The sequence below is a fragment of the Arachis ipaensis genome, chromosome B05 (assembly GCF_000816755.2).
Source record: "Arachis ipaensis cultivar K30076 chromosome B05, Araip1.1, whole genome shotgun sequence".
In the NCBI taxonomy this organism is placed as follows: domain Eukaryota; kingdom Viridiplantae; phylum Streptophyta; class Magnoliopsida; order Fabales; family Fabaceae; genus Arachis; species Arachis ipaensis.
The window spans coordinates 2,480,406-2,490,577 of record NC_029789.2 but is presented as its reverse complement, the minus strand read 5'-3'; the positions used below and the strand labels follow the sequence as shown (position 1 = coordinate 2,490,577).

At 40.1% G+C, this 10,172-nt stretch overlaps 1 protein-coding gene across 1 annotated transcript; it reads right to left on the bottom strand.

Annotated features, from left to right (window-relative positions):
• LOC107639951 lies at window positions 5,030–9,382 on the bottom strand. The gene is made up of 6 exons (XM_016343509.1): window positions 9,057–9,382; window positions 7,659–8,914; window positions 7,405–7,570; window positions 7,212–7,294; window positions 6,069–7,166; window positions 5,030–5,166 (listed from the first exon to the last, which is right to left on the bottom strand). The coding sequence occupies exons 1-6, from the start codon at window positions 9,380–9,382 to the stop codon at window positions 5,030–5,032; spliced, it is 3,066 nt and encodes a 1,021-aa protein (XP_016198995.1).

Below are 10,172 nucleotides of genomic sequence, written 5' to 3'. Positions count from 1 at the left end.
AGATGAATTGTCTTTATTTAGATTAGCATATGATGTAATTTAAATTTTAGTTTACGTTTAATTGTCGTCAATATTTATATACGTGCTTTATTTATTTTCTTATTTTTGAATTAGTACATAGCGCGCAGTAACGAAACTAAAATTTGCTATTAGGTTATGAGCACTCCTATATTGATTAGACATGGGAGAGCATATTGCAGAAATACTTCAGCAAATGGTATAAAATATAGGGTTTGACTAATAGGAAAGTTTTTAAATTAATCAAGAACGTAACATCGTGGTATAATTCAGTAATTTTAACGTTGATTTTAATTAATATATATTGGATATATTTTTTATAATTCAGATCAACGGTTAAAATAAGAAATAATAATTAAAATTAATTTACATTAAAAAAAAATTTCAATAAATGATGGCGGCTATTATTGTTACTTTGTGCACATTTTGTCTGATAGTATTGAATGTTTAATTTGTTTGTATACTACAACTATACTAATTCAGCGGTGGACCGCCACCCACTAGCTATGACATGTCACAGTATATTGTCACTACTAAGACACTAATTAAGTTGAATAATAAATAATTATTGTTAAAGGAAATTAAATAGTCATAGATATGATCAGCCCTTGATGGGGACATGTTCAACGTGGGACTTCATTTCTTTCATTTTAGATTCTCTCAAATCTCTGTTGTGTTTGTGTTACTTTTTCTTTAATTAATTAATTAATTTTCCCGCACTCACTTGTGCTACACAAGACACAAACACAATGCGTCTTATCAGTAAATAAAATACACACAGACACATATTATATATTAATAATAGTGTAACTATCTTTTGCGCCTAATTAAGTTCAGCAACCTAGTTAAGTTGAGCTATTTCCATAATTTGTGTTTAGTAGACTGAATTAATATTAAAGAGAAATTAAATAGATTAAAAATTATTTATCATAATGATAATAGTTGTATTTTGTATAAAAAGAATATAAAATTTATGCATGATTTATTTTTGGCCATAAATTTATTTAATAAATATGGTGTGCTTAGTTAACGTGTGCTAATAGAACTTGAACTATTTTAAATATCGTCAAAGAGTTTTTGAGAATTGAATTAAAAAACATGATAAAAATCATGAATAAAAAAAATGACTGATAGAATTTTTTGCAGTTATTTAAAACATTATTTGGTTATAACGTAATAGTATAATATTCCAGAATTTAAAAATAGGGGTTGAGAAAGTAAAAAATATGTCTTTTTAAATTATAGAAAGTAATGTAGTATTATTTATTTGGTTGTTAGTGACAATATCAAAATAACAATAACGAATTATATCCTATACATTTACTCTATTTGTTGTGTCGTGTTTTTTTGTTCCTTCACCTAATTGTATTGAACAACTTGTTCAAAAATATATGTTGTTTCTGTGTGAATCTGGACGCTTCGAGGTATAGCTCGTCCTGCTGGAGCTCAGACCGGCTTTCCTTAGAGCGGAAGGGTGGAACGTCGTCTTCTTGTAAGAGAGGCGGCGTTGGTCACCTGCAAAAGGACTCTCCAACACTCAAGTAAGTAAGAGTGTGAGAGTATTCAGAGTAAAGATGAAATGATTGCATACCTGTGACTAAATGAGGCACTTGTATATAATGGAGTTACTGAAGGCAGTTATCCGTATCGTTTGTTACCGGTTTGGGCGGAGTATCTGTTGGTGGCCCGATATTCGAGGTTTTAGTAGTTTTGTGGAGAGATTTGCAGGGGAGTTGTGTGCCGATCCTGGTTCCGGGATTATTGGTATAGACTGGTTTCAGGCTAACGGATCATAACCCCCAAGGTTGACCAGTTTCGGAAGTCGAGCTATAAACAGGTTAAGCTTTTATGAGTTATAGCTCGGAACCAGGATCTGACGTAGGTTGTCTGTTACTGGCAACTTTGGAGTGTGGTGGTTTTGATGTATTGATGTGCCGAGCTATAGCTCGGAATGGTTGGACCCCCAAGCTTAACTCCTTTATTGTCGAATTTGAAAAAAAGGTCAATCTTTTGAATTTTGGCGGTAATCCTTTCATGAGTGATTTTAGAAGAGAGAGAGAATGTTGGAAAAGACAGTTGCATTTAATGTGTGTTGGTAATTGGAACGGTGGTAAGATTTGGCCATTGATTTACGTTTTTGGCTTTATCATCAATGGCTGGGGTTTGCTTTTGAAGCGTAACATTTATAGGAGGTGTGGGGTAGTGGGCTGATGGGTGGTTTTTGCTGGACTCTTTGAGTATCCACTTTTGGAGTTTTTTCCTTTTCACTTGTGTTTGCGGAAGATGAGTAAGAAATGTTAGTTGCTCTTCTCTTGTTGTCTTTTTGTTTTCTGTGTCCATGTTTGTTTTCGAAATGGAGAAGGGAAAAAAGGTTGAGATAGGGACAGCTACTAGTTGTAAAAAGGAGGTTAAAATTGTTGAAGAGGTGTGGGTTTGGGATCTTACGAATCCATTTTCTTGGGTGGTAGAGTCGGTCAAGGGGTATGCTTCTGTGTTTGATGACGAGCAGAGTGTATCGCAGTTAGGGTAAGTTTCTTCGTGGGTTAGAGAGGGTAGTGATATCAAACTTAGGTTTGTGCCATGCTGTGCTAATGATTGCGTCTTTCATCGCGGGGAGGGGTTTGAGTTCCTCTTCATGTATAGTTGTGTTTTTGTTGACTTAGGTGTGAAATTTCCTTTTTCCGAGTTTGAACGTGGCATGTTGATGTAGCTTAAGTGTGCACCGTCGTAGCTACACCCTAATTCTTGGGCATTTGTTAGAGCTTTTGAGATTCTGATGGGGTTTTTAGAGATCGAAACTTCGTTGGAAGTCTTTTTTGCTTTGTTTCAGTGTAAGGGGGTTAAACGGGGTTGTTGGTTGAACCTGGCCAGTGCCCCTGGTCGTGCCATTTTTAGTTTGTATAGGTCTTCTTATAAGGGTTTTAAGTCTATGTTTTTGAAGATTGGTGTCGCTAAGGGTGAATTTCCTTGGTTCGTTGATGAATGTCTATTGGAGAGGTTTCCTTTGTTCTGGGTTCCGAGGCCTAGACAGATATTGGGTATGGATGGGATGGAATATAGGAATGAGATAATTGTGGAGTTTTTAGTTAATCATATATCCTCTTCCAGTTTGTTGTCCGTCGTTGAACTTCTTGAGTTGGAAACGGATAAAGATGCATTGGCTGGATATATAGGTAATTATTGTATGTTCCTTGTTTGCATATGATTTGTTTTGTTTTGTAATTCCTTTGTTGCTTATCTGTTTGTAGTTGAGAAAGCTCCCAAGGTGACTTCGAGTAGCTTGCGAGCTTATTTTCGGACTAAAAATGTTGATAAGCAGGGTTCTAGTAGTCATATTATGGCAGAGAAAGGTGCCGAGGTTGATCAGCCATCGCCTGCTAAGAAAATTAGCTTTAAGCGAAAAAGGGGTGAAGAAAAAAGGAGAAGCCGGTGCAATTGGTCGGGGATAAGCTCGATGGGAAAGATATTGTTATGGAAGTAGTGAAAAAGTTTACGGTAAATCAGAAGGCGGTTCATGGCTACACAGGGGACGAGGACTTGACCTCGCTGTGGAGTGAACATTTTCCATTTACTATAGTCGCTAATGAGTATTGTCAGAGTCCTGCCGACGTCAAGCTTGTTCACGGTATTGGGGATGTTGGTGTTTGTCAATATCTGCAGGTAAGTGTTGTTTTGTAGGTTTTCTTGTTTGCATTTGTGTTACTTTTGTCTTATTTGCTTTTGTTGTTTGTAGGTGATGGGAGCTCGGCTGATTTCCATCGGCCGGACTCAGGAGCTAAAACATGCTAAGGACGCTTTTGACAAAGCCACAGTTGATCAGCTGATGCAGGATAATTTGGAGAAGGGGAATAAGCTTCGTACTGCTCTGGATTTGGTGGATTCTTTGCAAGGAAAACTGACAGTCGCCGAGGATGCTGGGAAAAAGCTTGGCGAGGAGAAGACTGCTTTAGAGGCTAGGTTGATAGTTCTTGGTGTTGAGAAGAAGCATCTTGAGACTGAGAAAGAGGATCATAGGCTTGAGATGTTCGCTGTTGGTTTTGAGAGAGCAATTGAGCAAGCAAAACTTCTGGCGCCTGCTGCTGATTTGTCTGCGATGGATCCGTGTAAGGTTGTTGTTGGCGATGAGTTGGTTGATGATGATGATGCTGTTGAAGGGGAGAGTGAAAACCCAAATGTTTAGCTATAATAGATTGTTGTTTTTGCGTGTGCGTTTTGGAACTTTAGGCTTATAGCCGTTAGCTTTGTTTGATGTTTTTATTTTGAACTGCTGGCTTTAGCCAAACAAATTTGATAATGTTAAGATTTGGTTGCATGTTTGCGTTACATGTTTGATTTTTGTGGAAAATGTCTTTGAATACTTTGGATTTTGAGTTAGTATTATTTGTTGGTAGTACTCGGCCGAGTAGAATAGTGAATGTAATATAGAGAGTAGGTGATGTTTGTATTGTAAGATGATGAATGAAAAAAAGTGCGGGGTGGTGTGCCTCATTAAAATTTCTCCAGCAAAACTCTTCTTAGGGATAAAATCTGGTAGTAGGAAAAATAGTGCATCACCGTGCTCGACTTATAGACTAGCTAAAAAATACATTCTTAAAGAAGATATGTTCCAACTGTTTGGTAGGGTAGTTCCATCAAGTTTTTGTAGTTTGTAAGCTCCTTTTCCGATGACTTTATGAATTTGGAATGGGCCTTCCCAGTTGGCGCTTAGCTTGCCATGTCCTGGTGGTCGTCGTACGTCCTCTATTTTCCTGAGGATGAGGTCGCCTTCTGAGAATGTCATTAGTTTGAGTTTTTTGTTATATTTCTGAGCTATAGCTCACTTTATAGCGAGTTGTTGCAATCCTGCTTTGTATCAATTTTCCTCGATAAGGTCGAGCTTTGTTCGTCCTTTGTGATTGTTGTCATCTTCTTTGATGTTCTCGGTCCGAGGTGATTGTAGTGAGATTTCAATAGGTAGCATGGCATCACTTCCGTAAACTAGTCTAAAGGGGTTTTCCTTTGTTGATGATTGTTATGTTGTGTTATAGCTCCACAGTACCTCTGGGATAAGCTCGGTCCATTCGCCTTTGGAGTCTTCGAGTTTCTTTCTAAGGCCCTGTAAAACGATCTTATTGGCAGTTTCGGCTAAACCGTTAGTTTGTGGATGTTCTACAGACGAGAACTGTTGAACTATTTTGAAATTTTGTAAGAAGTTTGTGAATTTTTTATCTATGAATTGTCTACGTTATCGGTTATAATGGATTGAGGAATACCAAATCGGCAGAATATGTTTTTCCATACAAAAGAAATCATCTTTTCGGAAGTTATTTTTGCCAATAGTATTGTTTCTATCCACTTTGTAAAATAGTCAATAGCAACAATTAAAAATTTAACCTGGTCTGGAGCGGGTGGAAAAGATCCGAGGATGTCTATCCCCCACTTGTTGAATGGCCAGCTTACCTCGGACGAGTGTAACTGCTCGGCTGGATTATGGATGATTGGAGCGTGACGTTGGCAGTGGTCATAATGGTTAACTTTATGCATGCAGTCTTGCTGTAATGTCGGCCAATAGTAACCTGCTCGGAGAATTTTGGAGGCTAAACTTCGGCCTCCTATATGTGTTCTGCATACTCCTTCGTGGACTTCGTCCATTGCTAACTTGGCATCCTCCGTGTTTAGGTATTTAAGGAGAGGTCTTACGAAGCCTCATTTGTATAGCTCGGGATCGAGTAGTGTGTAAAAACATGCTCTTCTTTTGAATTTTCTTTTATTTTGAATGTTGTCGGGTATGTCACTTGTTTGCAAGTAACTTATGAAAGGTGTTCGCCAGTCATCTTCCTGCAAGATACTTGAAATTGTTGTTAGCATAACTCTTGGTTCATCAAGCGTTAGTTGGGATAATATAGGTGTCTTAGTTTGACTTCTTGTTATTACTAATTTTGAAAGGATATCTGCTCTATCATTTTGTTCCCGAGGTATATGGGATATATCAAAATTTTGAAAGCCGTTGACAAGGTTATTGGCAATGGTGTTGTATTTTTCTAATAATGGATCCTTTACTTTGAAATTACCTGTTACCTGTTGTACTACAAGTAAGGAATCGCATTTGACGCTTAGCTGTGTTATGCCCATTGTGTGGGCCAGTCGTAGTCCTGCTATTAGCATTTTGTATTCTGCTTGGTTATTGCTTGCATGGAAGGTAAATTGTAGAGATTGCTCTAAGGCTGTTCCTTGTTCGTCCTCAAGTAGTATTTCTGCTCCGTCGACACATAGTGTCTGTTTGTTATCTGTAGCGCCTGTTTCTTCTAAGGTGAGTTCTGCAATGAATTCGGCTAATGCTTGAGATTTGATGGCTTCTCGGGATTGGTATTGGATATCGTATTCCGACAGCTCGATCGTCCATTTAATTAATCTTCCGGCCAGCTCGGGTTTCGTCAGGATTTGCCGGAGGGGTTGCTCGGTTCTGACCACAATAGTATGGCTTTGGAAGTAATGCAGTAGGCGTCTTGCCGTTGTTACAAGGGCTAGGGCCAGTTTTTCTAGCTTCGGGTACTGGACCTCGGTGTTCTGATGGGATTTACTGACGAAGTATACTGGATGTTGTTGCTTTTCTGTTTCTGTTACCAAGACAGAACTGATAGCATGATTAGTGACAGATAAATAGAGGTAAAGTGGTTTGCCGACCTTTGGGGTTTGAAGGATTGGTGGTTCTGATAGTATGGTTTTGAGATCGGCGAAGGCTTCTTCGCACTCTTCGGTCCATTCGAACTGTTGTTGTTTTCTTAGAGTCTTGAAAATATGATGTGATCGGTGAGCTATGCGAGGTAAAAACCTGGCCAACGCTGCAAGTCGGGCAGTTAATTGTTGAACTTCTTTGACCGTCTTTGGGCTTCTCATGTTTAGGATTGCCTGACATTTTTCGGGATTGGCTTCAATACCTTGGCAAGTTAGCATGAACCCGAGGAATTTCCCGCCCTGCACTCCAAAAGCGCACTTTTCTGGATTAAGCTTCATGTTGTACATTTGAAGTTGTTGGAATATTTCCTTCAGGTCGTTAACATGATCTGTTGTATATGTTGATTTGGCCACCATGTCGTCGACATAAACCTCTGTGTTCTTTCCAATTTGGTTTGCAAAAATTTTGTCCATGAGTCTTTGGTAAGTAGCACCTGCATTTTTGAGTCCAAACGGTATAACTTTATGGCAAAAATTACCATTGTCAGTGATAAAAGTAGTTTTATCTTGGTCAGTCGAATGCATCAGTATCTGGTTATAGCCAGAATAGGCATCCATAAAACTTAAACATTGAAAACCAGAAGAACTGTCAACTAGTTTATCAATGCATGGTAGTCCACACACATCCTTCACTTACCGTTGTTCTTCTTTACCATCACTATGTTGGCTAACCAGGTGTAATATCTGAGTTCTTTGATGAAACTGGCATTGAGTAGCTTTTGGGTTTCCTTCAGGGAAGCTGCTCTCTTATCTGTGTCGAGGTGTCTTTTCTTCTGAGCTATAGGTCGGATTGATGGATTGATAGCTAGCTTGTGACAGATGACGTTGGGGTCTATCCCTAACATATTTGTTGGGGTCCATGCAAATAGGTCGGCGTTTTGCCTCAATAGCTTGGCTAGTTCATTGCATTCTCCATTTTTTAGTACGTTGCCGAGGTATGTGTGCTTTCCTTCTTCGGCCGTTAGTTGAACCTTCGTAAGGTCGCCTGTTGGCATTGGTCTTTCCTAATAGTTGGTCCATGGGTCCAAGTCGGCCAGGGGGTAAGTGACCTGAATCGTATACTGCCTGGACATACTGTTGCTCGGGTTGCCTTGGATATTCGATTTTTAGGCTGGCGTTATTGCACTGCCTGGCTTCCTTCTGGTCCCCATGCATTGTAACTACTTTGTTATCCTGTGAAAGAAACTTAACACACAAATACACAGTAGAGATAATAGCATTGAATGCATTTAAGGACGGTATGCCTAAGATTATATTGTATGGACTTTTGCAATCAACAACAAGGTATTGTATATCTATGGTTTTACTATTAGGATAATCTCCAAATTTGGTTTGTAACCAAATGTAGCCTCGGATAGAAACTCGCTCACCTGAGAAACCTACCAGTTCCCCGAGTGATGGCTGGAGAGCTTTGTCACTTAGCTTCATCTTTTGAAATGTTGAGTAAAATAGCAAATTTGCGCTGCTCCCTGGATCCATCAGGATCTTCTTTACTAGCGGCTCTTCGACCTGTGCTGTGATGACTACGGGGTCGTCCAGGTTGCAGTCGGTTGCCTTATAGTCTTTAGGGAGGAACAAGATCTCTGGTTTGTCCTTGTTGACGGGTTGGGACGAGGTTGACCCTGTCATGGTCATCATAGCTCGGTACGACCTTTTTCTTGCCGAGTTTGTGCATCCTTCACCTGTAAAACCACCGGAAATGTAATTTATTACTCTGCGAGGTGGATTGATATCACTGTCTACCTTTTTCCCTTTATCTCGGGAATTGTCAGTTATTTTAGATTGCTGGATGAGGTCTTCTGTGTTCCGCTTCCATCCGCGACTATCGATATATTTGTCCAATAGTCCTTGGCGGGCCAGCTTTTCGAGGATATCTTTTGCTATTACATTGTCATCTGTGGTATGTCCGTATTTCTGGTGGAAGGCGCAGTATTTGGATTTGTCTACATATCGCTGGTCTTGATATGTGCCAGCCCTGTTTGGAGGTTTGATGAGCTTTGAATGCAGGATGTCTTTGACAATGTCTTCCCTTTTGGTATTAAAGGGAGTGTAGCTGTCGAACTTAGGTGTCAGTCTAAATGATCTTTGATCTGTTCTACTGTTTGAATGCTTGTTTCGTCTTTCGTTCTCTCCATTCGGGGTAGGCTTTTCTGCTCTTCGCAATTTCGATCTGGGTTGTCGCCTTTTCTCAAAATTCGGCCAGAGTCATTGGTTTTGCTATGACTATGGTCTCTTGAAATTTCCCTGGGCGAAGGCCGCTCTTTAGAGCGTGAAGATGTACTTCAAGATTTAGGTTGGGAATTTCATTGGTTGCTTCTGCGAACCTGGTCATGTAGTCTTTCAGGCTTTCGTTCGGCCCTTGTTTGATGGTGCTCAGGTAATCGGAATTGTGGACATATATTTTGGATGCAGCAAAATGGTTGACGAACTGGTCGGCCAACTCATCAAAATTGGACACGGAGCCTTCAGGGAGGTTGGAGAACCAAATAAGGGTGGCTCCATCCAGGAAGGTTGGGAAAGTGCGACAAAAAATTGGATCGGATTCTTTGTTCATAAACATCAAGGTGTGGAATTTGGTGACGTGGATATTTGGGTCTCCTATTCCTTGGTAGGGTTTTAGAGTCGTTGGTAGGGTGAAGTTTTTAGGCATTTCGAAGCTCATGACTTCCTTTGTGAGGGGGTTAGTTCTTTTAGTTGTTGCTTTTGGAGGATTAGGTATAGTGTATTTAGCCTCCGACGTGTGTTCATCGTCGTTATCTTTGCTTTCAGCATTCTTGTGCTCCCCTCCTTTGCTATGGCTGTGCTACTTCTGGAGTAGGAGTTCGGCCATTCTCTGGTTCTCAGCCCTAAGGGCTTCATTGATGGCCAGAAGCTCAGCCTGGTTAGTATTCGAGGGAGCGTGACTGTGCTCGTCCGCCATATGCTGTGGCCTGCAAAAAAGAGTAGCAAATGTATAGAATAAAGAGTTGTGGGGTTAGAAAAAGTCTCTGCCCCACGGTGGGCGCCAAATATTCCTGTGTGAATCTGGACGCTCCGAGGTATAGCTCGTCCTGCTGGAGCTCAGACTGGCTTTTCTTGGAGCGGAAGGGTGGAACGTTGTCTTCTTGTAAGAGAGGCAGCGTTGGTCACCTGCAAAGGGACTCCAACGCTCAAGTAAATAAGAGTGTGAGAGTATTTAGAGTAGAGATGGAATGATTGTGTACCTGTGACTAAGTGAGTCACTTGTATATAATGGAGTTACTGAAGGCAGTTATCCGTATCGTTTGTTATCGATTTGAGCGAGATCTCTATTGGTGGCCTGATATTCGGAGTTTTAGTAGTTTCGTGGAGAGATTTACGGGGGAGTTGTGTGCAGATCCTGGTTCCGAAATTATTGGTATAGATCGGTTTCAGGCTAACGGATCATATGTAATTTTAAATAAAAAGATATTTATTCGTAT